This window comes from Gallus gallus, chromosome 8, assembly GCF_016699485.2.
Source record: "Gallus gallus isolate bGalGal1 chromosome 8, bGalGal1.mat.broiler.GRCg7b, whole genome shotgun sequence".
Classification (NCBI taxonomy): domain Eukaryota; kingdom Metazoa; phylum Chordata; class Aves; order Galliformes; family Phasianidae; genus Gallus; species Gallus gallus.
This window is the reverse complement of record NC_052539.1, coordinates 5810215-5824478: the sequence shown is the minus strand read 5'-3', so window position 1 is coordinate 5824478 and position 14264 is coordinate 5810215. Positions and strand designations below refer to the sequence as shown.

Below are 14264 nucleotides of genomic sequence, written 5' to 3'. Positions count from 1 at the left end.
TAATGACCATACTGCGGGTGGCACTCGGGCTGGGGATGATACCTGGGTGGAGCAGAGCAGGGCAGGTGGGGGGAGCTGGGGCTGGGGGGGATGTGGGTCTTTCACGTGGGGGTCTCACAGCTTCTCCTGCCTTGGTGCCAATGCTGGGGATGCGCTGCCTGCACCCGATGGGATGGAGCTGCTGCACTCTGCTGCCGCACAGCCAAAGAGCCCCCAAGCCTGTCCCTGTTACTACGAGAGCGACCAGTGCTTTCCTCTGCCGTGACACACTGGCAGCAGTAATGCCTTTATTTAGGATTAAAGGGACAGGCAACACCACCAACAGAAAAAGCAAACGTACAAAGGGAAAGGAGCAAAGACAGGTGGGGAGCAGTGACACCTGGACAGACACGGAGCACGGCAGCAGGGCTGCAACCTGGCACGGAGTGTGAACAGAGCACTCCTCCTTGGAGCACCAGGAGCCGCTCCTGGATGACGTGCAACCACACTGAAAACCCACTCTCCGAGAGGTATGGAGCCCAGAGTGCCGTGCAGACACTGCCAAAGCCTGCCTTGGGAAAGAGACAGTACGTATTTCTTACAGCGTAACCAAAAGAGACAAGATGTTGTGCAATGATTGGGAGTAACTGCCATAATAACTTGTGCAGGTTGGCATTAAGGGCACGTGTGCGTTCATTACAAGAGGAGCCGCCCCGACGTAACAGGGCTGTTGGGTCTCCCCCCCATCCCAAGCCTGGCTGCAAAAGGCACAATGCCACCAGCTCCTGGTGTGAGGGCCCAATAAGAGGGACAGGGAAGATCCAAACAGAGCCAGAAAGCCCCCAGGGCTGTGTGTCCTGGGCGGCAGAGTGCTCTAGGTGCTCAATTTCCTTTCTGAGGAGTGTGGCTCTGGGGGCCTGGTTTGCAGCTTCAGCAGAGGCCTCAGTGTCAGCACCAGTCAGCTTCCTCCCCCAGCCCCATCTGATAGCCAGATGGAAGGCACAAGTCAGCCCGCCTCCCATCTTTTGGTGCTTCCCCCCCCCTAAAGTACAGGAGCAGACTTCACTACCGAATCTTTTCTTTCCTGAAGCATCATCCCATCCTCCTGTAATCAACTGCACGAAACCCATCTGTATTTCTCCCCAGTAACACCGCCAGGGTGAGCTTTCCTCATGGTGTTTTGCTACCCATGCCTGGCCAGCACTGCTGAGGCAATCCCCCTGCCAAACAACCCGAAGGTAACAAAAGCACTGGGAAGTGATACAGAACGTGACCTGGCTCTGAGCTTCCTGGCTCTGGGTTGCTTACAACTGACGTTTCCAGAAAGAATAGCAGTTGGGGAAAATTAAGACATCCTATTTACACGTTTGTGTGCACTTGAAATACATAGTTAGGCCCCATTCCTCTGATAATGCATCCTGCAGCTGCAGAATGAATGCGGCCTGAATGGTCATCAGAAGTCACTAAAAGAATTTTTCCTTAAAAAAAAAAAATAATAATAAGTTATTTCAGACCTGACAAATCACTTGCCAAAGGGAAGCAGCTGTTAAACAGAAGCTTGGTTATACAAGGGGAAAGAAAGCATCAGTCAGCGAGCCGGAGAGGCTTGTGTAACAGGAGGTGACTTGACGAGCCGTGTGAAACCAGCCTCGGGCTGATGGCCCCAGCCCCGTGTCCATCCATGGCAGGACATCACACCTGCAGCTCACCTACCTGCAGCGTGTCAGCTCCTGCCTCGGGGTCCTGGATGTGAATGCTGCAGGATCTTGGTGCTAACCGGAAGGTGTGGTGCTGGCTGGGGCTGCCCTCCCTTGCTTTGGGTGCACGTTGCTGCGGGGTTTCAGGCCACCGCTCCTCCCGGTAATGCTTCTGGCTGGCAAGCATCCCACGGGCTGGCGATGCAGTTCGTAATGCTCAGTGAAACAATTCCACCCCCCGTACCCTGCCAAGGCTCCCTGCCCTGTGTCCACACAGGGGGCTTGGGACTGCTGCAGCCGGCTCATACCTGTGAGGGGTACAGTCCCCCCCAGGGCCTGGGGACCAGATGGCAGCACCGTGGGGCAGGAGGCAGCCCGACAGGGTCGGGGAGCCACAACTGCTCCTGTCCTCTGTCCGCCCTCCCCAGGGCTGGGGGAGACGTTGGTGGAGCCAGGCCTTGGTCCTCGGAGGAGAACGGTGAGAGCCGGGCACGGGTCTTCTTGACAGGGATCTCTGTGGGCGGACGGAAAGAGTTGCATTTCCCCGTGCTACGGGGGCCAGGGAAAGGAGAGGAGGCGTCTGAGGAAGTTCAGTCCATCACAGGACAAGAAACAGGACCAGCACCACCAGCAAGATGACAAAGAGGACGATGATTGCACACCACTGCCGCCGATCTGGAAGAAAAAGGAAGTGTCGGTCCTCTTCCTTTAATAGAAGGAAAGCTGGAGGAGAGCTTTTCCTTACCACGCTGCTTTCACTGTGCTTCCCTTCTAAAGGAAAGCTCCCTCACCAGCAGAACAAGCAGCATTCCCCTCTGCAGGCTGTCCCCTACTGCCTGGGGGGTGACAGCACTTCTCTTCCAAGATGCAGCTGCTTTTTGGGACCGCAGTGTGGAATTTTGAGGTTTCTCCCCAGTCATGTTCAAACAGATCTGATAAGCTGGTTCAAAAGCGATCAGGAAGAAGCAGAGAGCTGTTGTGCGTTGCTGCCCGGGGATTCACCTGTCCATGCTCTGCACGTGCTCAAACACTGCCCTGCCTCTAGGATCTGCCACGGGGAGCTCAGCACACCACTGGAGGAATTCTTATGCTTTTTTTGGAAAAGATATGAAGGCATTTTACAGAACAAAACCATACCAGCCTGTACTGCTGTTCTACACCGTCTGACACCGTTCTGCTCCTACAGTGAAGGCTTCCCCCCATCTGGATTCAAGCTCGCCTCCGACTTCCTGGCACCAGGAACCCCGCTGTCCCTGGACACAGCGCAAGCTGCGACCGCACCGCAGAAGCCACGTGACTCGTGCAGGGCCTGCCTTCCCCCACATGAGCTCTGTCTGCAGCAAGCTGTGAGTGGGCGATGCCAGGCTGCACAGCTGCTCTCCGGCCGTGGCCACGTCTGCAGCGGCAGACATACAGCCCCTGTGAGATGGTGCAGTGGTGGGGATGGAGCTGCTGGCACTGAGCACTGCAGCGAGCCCTGGGAAGAGCCCTCCCCATCAGCCCTGTTGCTTGCAGTGCCAGTGGCAACAGAAACGCTCTTGCTCTGATCAAAGCATTTCACTAGGAGGAAAGGGGAAGAGATGCAGGATTTGCCAGCTGCTGTGCTGCCAGAGGACCACCAGGCCTGTGGAGTGGCTGTAGTTCCATTATGCTGTGAGTTCCCAGCCCAGCCCGATCCTGCAGAGCAGTTCCTCCCTCCCTTCCTGTTGCTCCCACCCCCCACACGAGCACCGGCAGCGGGGGAGGCGACGCAGAAAGCACCGCAGCGTGGGGTGTGAGTGGCGGGGACTTCCCGGCAGGCACGAGCTTCCTGTTTGCTCTGCCCACGGCACCCGGCCGGCCGCCAGCCCACCACGTTCAGGCACAGCCTTATAAGGACTTTTCTCGTGGGCTCAGCCTCCCCAGCGCAGAAATCGCCTCTCTCGGCCGCAAGGAAACGCGACGGCAGCGCTGGCGCCAGCAGCGCACGGGCAGGCGAGGTTAGCGGAGGGACTTGCTGCAGCTGGAGAAGGCACGCACGGTGGCAGTGTTTTGCTCAGCAGGCGGCCTGGGAAACCGCGAGCAGCATGAGAGGCTGCAGAGCTCTCCTTCCTATCGTCTACGAGGGGGTTTTCCCAGTGCAGCAGTAACAACATCAATAGAAAGACACCTGTATATAGCACAAAGGCTGAGGGCAGACTACAGAACAGTATCTGGGCATGAGCAGCTACAAGGTTTGGATGCCTTCTCCCTCTTTAACCTCTCAAGCAGCTGGAGCTGCTCCCTCCCCTCAGCTTGGATCTGGGAGCACGTAGTGCTCCACCCCTACGATTCACACATGTGCCTCTCCCTTTCCAGGCCCAGACCCGGCTCCCCTGCACCTACCGCTTGTCATGTGAGACACTTTAGCGAGCTTCTTCATGACATTATCGAGCCGTGAGTGAGTGCTGTCTAACTCGTGGGAGAAGTCATCCAGCATCCTGGGGACAGAGAAGCACAGTATTGGTCAACAGGCAAAGCCACACGTGCCTTTGGGATCGCTTGCTGCGCTCACACACACTGATCAGAACACCTGGCTGATCGGTGCATCACAGAGTGGCAGAGAAAAGCAACACAGCACGATCTCCTGAAAGCACCCAAGGGGAAAAAAATCCTGCTGGAAGCAGCAGCTCGGCTTTGGTGGAAAGTGAGAAGTCATGGGGATGCCTGTCAGACTGGTCCCCCAACTCTGCACATCTCTCAAAGGTGAGCAGTGGGGGTTTCCTCCTTTGAAGATGAAAGTCTTGTTTATAATCCATGATTAGCAGTGAATGTGTAGATCGAGGTGCCAGTTTGGACTTTAAATCCCTTCTCTTGCTGAGGGCTTGCACTTGAAGCTAAAATCTTGTTCCACTCCGGTATCAAGCAGGACTGAGATTTGCAATTGCTTTTAAGGTGCTTTTTAAATGCTACAGAAGTGACATCTCCAGTTCCTCCACACAGCAACTGTAATAGATCTGAAAGCCTTTCTGTAGCTGTGCTTTGTCAGCGCCAAGAACCCACCTGAAGACAAAGCACATCCAGGATCAAAGCTATCCCAGCCATCTCCAGTGAGTAGAACTTAAAAACTTAACACCCTTAAAAGCACGGAGAACAAAGAGCTGTAGAAAAAAAAAAAGCCATATTGCCTTAATTATCTGCTTGCAAGCACTGATGGCTTATGTGGTGACCTGGAAACAGATGCACCACACCAACCTGCTGTGGCCAGACTTCACACAGGAGGTGCTTTGGAGTTCCTCCTACCCACCAGAGACATCACAAGGGCCCTCAGCCCTCCAGCCTCTTGTCAGCCAAACAAGGGGGGTTTAGGCACAAACCCTTCAAGTGTCTGTTAGTCTGCACAACTGAGAACTTCATGCACTTCTTTGCAAAGGAAAGAAATCTAATTTATATGTAAATGGGTGGATACAAGCTACTTTGTGGGCTACCCTTTAACCCTGTGTGTGGGTGAGGATTATTTTTAGCTTTAACTATGAATGCAGCTCTGTGTGGCAAGGCTGAGCTCTGAGCTCCCGAGTCACACAGCTCCATGCAGTTGTCTGGGGTAGCACAAAACCCTACGGAGTGGGAAAGCACCCAGTATCCCTAATAGGCAGCACTGCCTTCCCTCACCTGCTGCACACTGCTGGCTGCTAGAAGCCAAGGAGCTTTACTGTGTGCCTTAAGGGTGGTGTTTAAAAAATCAGCAAAGAGAGAAGGGAAGGTAAACTGGCAGCTAAACCTGCCCCAGGTGCAGGCTTTGAAAGGAACATGGCTGCGGTAGGATCCTTGCAGGCTGCAATATGAAATGCTTTCCACAGCCTGAAATCAAAGGCAGCCTAAGGTGCTGCAGATGAGCTAGGAGAGGCTGCCTGAGGAACCAGGAAATTCAAGGATGCAACAGGGTTATCAGCGAGGACCCCCAGCTGTGCTGCAGCCAGCCCCACACCTGCAGGGCCTTTGGCACCGTGTCACCTACTTACACTGCCTGCTCCTCCAGCTCCCCGCCGATGCGCTGGGACATGTTCTTCAGCACCCCAATGCTGCCAGAGACCAGCTCCAACTGCTCATCTTGCTGCTCCACAATCAACTGGGGCCAAAAAGAAGGAAAAATGGGTGATTATACATCTGCTTCCTTCTGCAGCTGGGTCACAGCCAGCTGCTCATGTGGACGGATGCTCACCACTCTGCCAACATCAACTGTGGTGCCTGGAAACAGACCTAAGGTTCCAGGAACAAGGACCATGTTTCTAAGAAATGCATGAGAAGTGGCAGCAGCAGGAGAGCCTACCCCTGTTCCTGTGGCACAGGTGGCTGCAGCTTCCTCAACCATGCCTCCAAATTCAGCCTCGGCTTAGCAGTGCCCCTTCCCCGCTGCGTCCACCTCTAAGATGACTCTTTGAAGGCAGCAGAACCTCAAGCTTTGCTGCCCAGAGCAGGAGTCCTGCTGAGGCTGTGTATGGGAAACTCTGCAGTTAACGAGGGGTTAACACAAGTAAGAGGCTGTTGCAGCTTCTACAGCTAAAAATAACCCGTCTGGCTCTGAATGTGCCAAAGGAATAGGTCTGCTGATGGTTTAAGTCACTTTCAGGGCACAATCACGCTAAGGATTAGCTTTACCCTAGTTACCTACTTTGGAATCTATTTATCTTCCTAGAGTCACTAGGTAAAACTCATCTGAAAGCTGGCTGGCGTCATGTATCAGAAGCTCCAGCAGAGCTTGCTGCCTGGAGAAGCTGCCTATATACAGGCCTGTGTCTGGGTGGGCTGCTGGAGGCGGATCTGCGCTGCTCGGGCGCTGCTCCAGGGGAGCACCTCGCCAGGGTTCCTTGCAAAGCCCTCACGCAGGCTTTCTCACGAATCTCATGTTGACAAGGGCAGGAAAAGGAAGCAGGCACGTACTCCTGCTCCCTGTCTGTTCTGATGGGGATGCACACAAACAGCAGCAAACACCAGCTCATTTTTTAACGAAAGTTTAGTAAGATAAATGAATGCTCTTCTGGATGCAACGTTTCTACTCTTCCAAGGATTTGAGCAATTCTTCTAGTGCTAAAACTCAGCGTGCTGCTGCTTCCAGACTTTGTTTGCCTTCTGTACGTAAGTGGAAGACAAGCCTCAATGGTTAAAAACTGCACCAAGCAAGACGCATCTAAAGCTATGCTGTACATGGAACATATGCACAGGTGTACTTTAAGCTATCAGGTTGTCAGGCTCCTGGATCCAGGCCAGCTGAGGGCTGGATTTTTTCTGGCTCCTGAAGTCTGTACCCCATCCCCCTGACACCCATTTGGCAAGCAAAGCTATTCCGCCTGTGTTGTGCCAGCTGCCTTACCTGTTGTTGAGCTTGCTGCTCCTCAATGAAGTGTGAATTTGCTAATTGCAGCTCCCGGTCCAGACGGCTGTATTTGTCAGGTCCAGAGCTCCAACTCTGACTGCTGCTTTCACCCAGGAGTGCCTAAACAGATGCAGAAGTCCCTTAGCAACACCTCTGTGTCTGTTCACAGCTGGTCTCAGGGAAGGAGGACAAGGCAACGCTCCTGTGCACATGCCTACAGCATCCTTTTCCTCCCCCTCTACTGTTCAGCCAGAGTGCTGGCACAAACTAAAACAATGCAGTGCCAAATGCTAGCATGGGAAATATCTGCAGCATGATTACTGCAGAAATGCTGTTCCGCTAACGGGAGAGCTGGAGCACAACTGACAGACAGCGCAAGCAGAAGGCCTGCACCACCCAAAGGACTAGTAAAGGTCTGTTCAAGATGAAGCACTGTGTGCTAGGAGGACGTGTGAGCTGGGAAGTATCCAGATACATCTTGTTACCAGGTGTACAGATGGAACTGAACGCCATGCTGCTTATGGGCTGAAGGTCTGGATAAAGTACTTAACCAGATGAGCTGACAGTAGAACAGTGCAATATAAACACAGCAGTGTTGTAGGCAGGACTTATGTTCTTTCATTCAGGTTACCTGTTACGCTGCAAGTATGCCACACTGCGAGATTACGCTCTCTACCTGCTCTACGACCTCAACAGAGAAGCTAGTGCAAATCCAGCAGAGAAGTGGCTTTCCAGCTGAGGACATCTGGTCCCTGGAAGGAAGCTCTGACGCAGCTTCCGGAGGGAAGTCTGTGTTTGCCAGCCTTAGTCCATGAGGATCAGGTCACCATCAGCCAAAAGCTGGCCTCTCAGACACAGAGACATGCTGGAGAAGCTGCTGTAGCCCTGCCCAGCTGAGGCTCTGTGGACTTGAGGGAAGGCGAGGGGCTGGGGAAGGAAGATGGCAAGGGGAAATGAGTTTTCCTGACCAGATGTCTCTGCGTGAGCTGGGCCATATGGTCTCCTGCAGCTAGCAGCTTTAAGTAAAGCAACAAAACTTAGAGACAGCTACAGGCTTGTTTGAGCAAGGCAGTAAGGGCCTTTGCTTCTCCAAGTTTTTGCCAAGCACGTCAGTTAAGCCTGTAACAGGCTGACAAACCAGCTCTGTGCTTCTCAGTATCTTCTTGCAGTTTGCCATTTTTGCCACAGGTGATAAAGACTGACGCAGCCAGATACAGCACACCAACTCTGACAGAGGCAGCTCTGGAAGTCAGCTCAAAGATCTCCTTACAGTCTCACCGGCCAGGGAGAAGCAAAAGCTGCATCTATTTCTATTCCTTAGATTACAAGTGCAGACAACCTGAGGCTCCTTGAGCTTCTTCCATCTTCTTACAAGGTTAATGATCATGTGAGGCAGCTATTTGTGAAGGGATGTGGCGTCCTGGCTCCTAAATACAGCAGAGCACAGGATTACATGTACGGAATTGGATTCTGACTGTTCCTCCTGAGGTGGAGGGAGATTCCCCCTTCTTCAGGGTGATGCAACGCTGATGGCTGTACACAAGCATTTCTGAAGATGGAGACAGATGGTGAGTGGTGACTTACTGCTTTGAGAGACAGGTTTGAAAGAGGGAGGCAGCAATGAGCCTGACAGAACCAACGCTCTCAGATCAGTGAGACAGACATGGCCCAAACACACAGCTTTGCTGCAGCATGCAAACCCTTTCTCAGAACAAATGTTTGTAAGGTGATGTGCTACAAAATGGGATATATATGGCACTTACAGCTAGAAAGGAGCTTTAGCCAATGCTATATGCTCTACCTTATGGTGTGGGTCTCCAGTCTAAGTGATACAAAAGCTACACCTAACACGTCTCAAAACAGCTGTCAGAGCTGATAAACCCTTCTAGCTCTTTAAAGTACCAAATAACCACTGCATTCACTTAGCTTGCCCACTTCTGATTCTCACCTGCCTGTTTTTTCTTTCAGCCAGTGCTTGCATGGAGGAGTTTGACATCTGATCCTTCATTTCCTGTTTGTTCAAAGAAAGAAGAAGTACGTAAGCATTGGATTTGAGGTGACTTTCAGCTTCAGTTTGCTACCAAGCTGTCTATACCCAGAAAGATTTCTTGGTGGGGAGTGACGGAAGGGAAATTTTCTTTGAAAACATGCAGTTTTGAAGAGTCTGGAAAAATGCTGTTAAAAGCTCCACTGCAGTTCACTGCTTTACTAATACTGGAATCAACAGCAATGGAATATTTTGAAAATATTCCTCATTTACTACTCATTTTTATAGAATCAGATAATCATTTGGGTTGGAAGGGACCTTTAAAGGTCATTTAGTCCAACTCCCCTACAATGAAGAGGGACATCTACAGCTAGATTAGACTGCTCAGCCAGAAACACTTTGATTTGTGTAATGCTAGATTAATGTTCTCATTGACAGACTGTAAAGAAGTTACGTTCTTGAAGGTCTTGGAAGCCTGTACCCTGCACTTTATTCCCAGTTGTACCTGATTTAATCTTGCAAAGGACAAGTTAGATTTCCTGTCATATGGCCCTCCTCTCTGACTGTCTCTGTGTTTTCTCTTTTACTCATGACATTTTGCCCTTCAGTTCCTACAGAAGACAGCCACAGGAGGCTCCTACTCCCAGTGCAAACCAGTTTAGTTTCTATAGGGCAGATGAGCCCTACAGGAGCCATGGAGCCAGTATGATCCAGCAGGTGCTGATTCACCTTACCCACCACCAGAGTTCTGATGTCACCAGAAGACAGGTAGGTATGTTTTACTGCTCAGAGATGTATCACTTACAAGCAGCAGATCCCACTTGGTTACTTGTAATGCACAAGCTGCTTTCTATCATGAACCCTCTCCGTGGAAAACGTAAGTCAAGTAACTGCGTGCCACCAGTAAAGAATTTCATTTAACAGTAAGGCACACTGCTCCAAAACCCACCAGGCAGCAGTTTTCAGTCAGGAAAAGGGGACCTAAAAAGCAGGCTTGCCTGATCCTGTTTGTTTCAAGAGCCAACTACACTGAGGACAAGGCAGCAAGCACGTGCCTGCTGCTGGGGCTGGTGTGGCTTCAGGATCAGTTCGCAGGCAGCAAGCCTTAAGAGCTGACTCCTGACTGCAGGACTGCAGGTAGGATAACAAGCCTGCTGCTTGCCACAGCAATGCAGCTTGTCAAAAAGGAACATCCGAGCCATGAGGGAAAGCAGAAACTAAGCTGCACTGAGTGTAGCTATTAATAGAGAGAAAGCTTCCTAACCAGTGTGTCAGCAGGCAGTGAAGATTTCAGAAAGATTTTTCTTCTCTATTTATTACCACTGAGCTGTTAAAATACTCCTCCTGCATCCGAGTCCTCCCTAACAGCTATGTGAATAAATGCTGCTGCTCTTGCAGGTGCTACTGAACTTCACTTTAATGCTGCCTGTAGCACAGAGCTGTGTGAAGCTGTGGTCCAACAGGCAGAGCTTTGCCAGGCCCACCTCTCTCTGAAGTACTGATATTTAAGAGTGTGAGCTTAAACAAACAAACAGAAATCTTCCCTGAGTTAAAAATAAAACTAATGGTTGTTTTGACTGTTTCGTGGCAGGGGGAAGCCACATAAATAACGCTGGGCTCTAAACAGATGTCAGTGTTCAAAGAGGACTGTTTCTGAAAACTGAGATGCAAGCACCGAATAGGCAAATTTTCCTTTGACTCTGAAAAGAGACTTGCATAGCAGAAGGGTCTCATTAGTCTTCCTTTCCAGTTTGTACAGGCTTCCAGATTCATCAGTGCAAGAGAGGCATGCTAGGCAACATGGGCCCTGCACCTGACCCCAGTCAGGCAGTCCTCGGTGGGAACACGTGATGTGGGGATGAGGAGGCAGCCTGAGGGTGAGCAGGTAGCAGGCTTACTCTCTGCTCTCCTGTTCAGCCCTGACCTAGTCACCCCATTGCCTTTTTTTAACCGCCCAAGCTGCCTTCTCTTTCCCCATCCTAGTCCTTGCTCCTTACCCTGACCACCTGCCGTGTGCTCGTGATGAAGGATTTTCTGATACCCAGCTCCGTGGCATCCAGGTTGAACTTCCGAGGGTTCGCCTCAACAATGCGTAGGAGAGAAGTCAAGGAGTCTGTGAGTGGTGTTCAGTGCACACAGACAAACAAACTGCCCTGATGGGAGCCCACAAAGAGGTGCTTTTCCACTGTGCTGCACCTTTTCCTAAAATTTGATTAGCAAAACACTGGATGCTGGAGGGATGAAAGCATGGCAGCAACATTCAACACAGTACATGCACCAGAATGAGGTTTCTCTCCTGCCTTTTTTTTTTTCAGTTCTCCAATGCTGTGCAGTGCTTTCAGCTGAACACAAGGGAAAAGGAATAACTTTGGAAGCCAGCCTGGAGTATGAGTGACTACACAGAAATCCAAATTCACACAATGCAACAGGCTTCTAAGAACAAAGCGTCTTATAATATACCTTGTCAAAGGGAAAACAAAAGGCAGAGGGAAATTCTTTTGCTGAACTCATTTGCTGTTCGAGCAAAGCTGAGGTAAATGCAAAATTCAATCCCTGATAGTCTCGGTGTCTGCAAAAATTAACTACCAGCAAGAGCTGGTACGTAGCTATTTCTTACAGCCTGGGAACTGCATGCCCCAACCTCCAAAGAACTCCAGAAAGGATATTAATTGTTTCATCCAAGTCTTCCAGGTCCCACTCAATGCTCCGCAGATTGTTCCTGAGCTCATTAGTGGTCCAGTCAATTTCTTCTCTTGTGGCAATGGAGGGATCCTGCAAGAGCTCTGTCCACCTCTGGAAGAGCCCCTGGGCAGTGTTCACAGCTTTCTGCACTTCCCTGCGGTTGGGGTGAAGAAAGAGAAGTGAAGGGACTGCATCAGCTGTTCTGCAGCAGTCATGCTGGGACACGCCATGCCCAAAAGAGCCTGGAAGTGCAGCCTCCCTGCGAGTGCCTTCCCTTCAACCACTTTTAGTTTATTTTGTGCAACACGGATTTGCCATACCCACTGAAAAACCCAGTCTCCTCTCCTGCTGAAGCACAAAGTGACAAGCAACAACTTTCAGGTCAGCGACCACAATTAAGAAAAAGACCAATTTAATCAGGAGTGGTTTCTGCTGAGCGACACAAAGGTGAGACAGCACGGTGTGAGAGGCTGGACAAGGCTGCCCTCGTGGCAATTCATGTTCTGCATTCCTCTAAAGACTACCTGAGCAAGATACCCCAAGGACAAACAACATTTATAGGAGCTGTCCCCACAGCAGTCAGGCAGACTGTTGAGTCCAGCACTGTTTATTTTAAGTTAGCGTTAGAAAACTACACAGCTCTACTACACTGGCTTAGGGAACAGAAGTCTTTTCTGCTGCTCTAAGCTTTTTGGAGACGAGTGCATTCACAACATGGGAACACAGGCTTTGCTGACAGCACTGAATGCTGCATTTGTGATGAGGGGCGAGCAGCAGGTAGCAATTCTCCGTACCTAAAGGCACTGCAGCCCTGACCTGGGAACAAATCACTCAGGTCCAGGAGGAGCTAGGATGAAAGATGCAGATGATGCTGGTGTGACAGCCAGCAGAAAGTCAGCATCCATGTAAGATGCAGGGATTTATCTCCAGCAAAGGAAAGCAGTTTATCTGTTGGGAAAGCCCAGAAGGGATGAACCACGTCTGCACCAGGCAGCAGACTTGTCTATGGCTCTGCATCTGTCGTGTCTAGAGCTCTAAGGTCAGCAGCTGTGCTCTGTTCTCTCTGCTGCTTGCAAGCAAAAGTTCTGTTTTTTTCACCTGTACCTACTTGGAGAAGTACCTACCAGCAGGAATTCAAAGCTGGACATCCTAACAGGAGGAGTTACAAATGCAAGGAAAGCAAACTGAACGCCATGTGGTTGGGCTCAACTCCTTCCACCTTAATCTGCTGGCTAATAATTAACACCAGGAACAGCACAACATCCCTCTCTCCTCCCAGCCCTTCCCCTTGTGGTGCAGGAATCTCTCTGGAAAGTCTGACCGGCTGTTTGCTCCCCACCCACAGCAATTAGCATTTGTTCCCCCCAGCACCAGCTTAGCCTGGCAGGGATCCCCTTCTGCTGGCTGCCCTGCAGCCTTTCCCACACCTTCTTTGCTCACCTGGCTTTTCCCACTGCTCTTCCTGAGCACTGTGCCACTGCCACGCGGAGCAGAACAGCAGCAGCAGGAGTTGAAAGTGGCTCCACGCTGAATTTTGGAAGCTAAGCTTCTTTCCCCCTATTAGTTACAGTTTCCCTTTCCTCTGACCTCAACTGCCTTTGTTTTGTGTTTGCCTTTGTTCTGCCTTTCCTCAGTGCCACTATCCGTGTGGTCCATTCCTCAGCCTGGTGCCTGATCCTCTCTCTCAGCACGGTCACCAGGCTCTGGTACTTTGGGGATGCCCTCAATGAGGAGCAGCTTGCATCCAGCCCTGCTCTGCCCACTGCACGGTGACATTTGCAACCTCATATCCCACGTGCAGCTGATCGATGATAACAGCTGGACACGCTGCCCCCAGGCTGGGCAGCCACGCCAGCATGCCAGGTGCTGCACCTGCAGCAAGCACATCTCCAGCTTGCAGCGTGCCTGCAGAGCTTCCAGCAGGGACTTCTGCTGCTCAGAGATCCTCAGAACAAGTGGCTTTGTGTGGGCACATCTCTGGCACACGCCTCGCAGGGGAGCGTCTCGGAGGGGGGTGGAAATGGCTTTGGGGGTGACAGCAGGGGCAGAACATTCACAGAACTGCCAAGATTCCTGATGGCTTCTCACAGCCCCCCAAATCCCTGCTGGCCCCTCACAGCCCTCCCCCCCAGATCCCTACTGACCCCTCACTGCCCCCAGATCCCTGCTGCCCCCTCAGATCCCTGCTGTCCCCTCAGTCCCCCCAGATCCCTGCTGGCCCCTCACTGCCTCCCAACCCTTCCCCTCACAGCCCCAACTTCACGTTTCTCCTCAGAACTCCCCCGCCCCTCGCTCTTCTCCCCACAGACCCCCCAGCCCTCACCCTCATCCCTCCCCTCACATCCCCTTCCCGGCCCATTCCCTCCCCCTCAAGGCCTCCCTATTACCCCATTCTTCTCCTCACAGCCGCCTCCCCCCCGCATCCCTAACTCTCTCCTCTCCCTCCCCCCTCACAAACCCCTCCGCCGCCCCAACCCCCACCTTTCCTCTCACAGACCCGAACCCATCCCTCACCCCTTCACCACGAAGAACGGGTCCTCCATCGACATGATGGCGCCGACGCCGCCGAGCGCCCCGGCTGCCCAGC

The 14264-nt window shown here is 51.9% G+C and overlaps 1 protein-coding gene and 1 long non-coding RNA gene across 4 annotated transcripts; one reads left to right on the top strand and one right to left on the bottom strand.

Annotated features, from left to right (window-relative positions):
* Positions 1–250: 250 nt before the first annotated feature.
* STX10 (syntaxin 10) lies at positions 251–14261 on the bottom strand. Of its 2 annotated transcripts, XR_005861807.2 has the most exons (9): positions 14192–14261; positions 11662–11831; positions 10993–11087; positions 8957–9019; positions 7006–7128; positions 5657–5763; positions 4041–4135; positions 1985–2351; positions 251–1871 (listed from the first exon to the last, which is right to left on the bottom strand). XR_005861807.2 is itself a non-coding variant. In NM_001006531.2 (8 exons), exons 1-8 carry the CDS (start codon positions 14224–14226, stop codon positions 2275–2277), a joined length of 765 nt encoding a protein of 254 aa, NP_001006531.1. In that variant the 5' UTR covers positions 14227–14261; the 3' UTR covers positions 251–2274. The 2 variants fall into 2 exon arrangements, 1 of the variants encoding a protein (NP_001006531.1); NM_001006531.2 differs by having other exon boundaries at positions 251–2351.
* LOC107053937 lies at positions 3574–11664 on the top strand. Of its 2 annotated transcripts, none has more exons than XR_001467760.3 (3): positions 3574–9042; positions 9604–9763; positions 11311–11664. It is a non-coding gene; the product is annotated as an uncharacterized LOC107053937 (long non-coding RNA). The 2 variants fall into 2 exon arrangements; XR_003076516.3 differs by having other exon boundaries at positions 3574–9064.
* Positions 14262–14264: the final 3 nt, after the last annotated feature.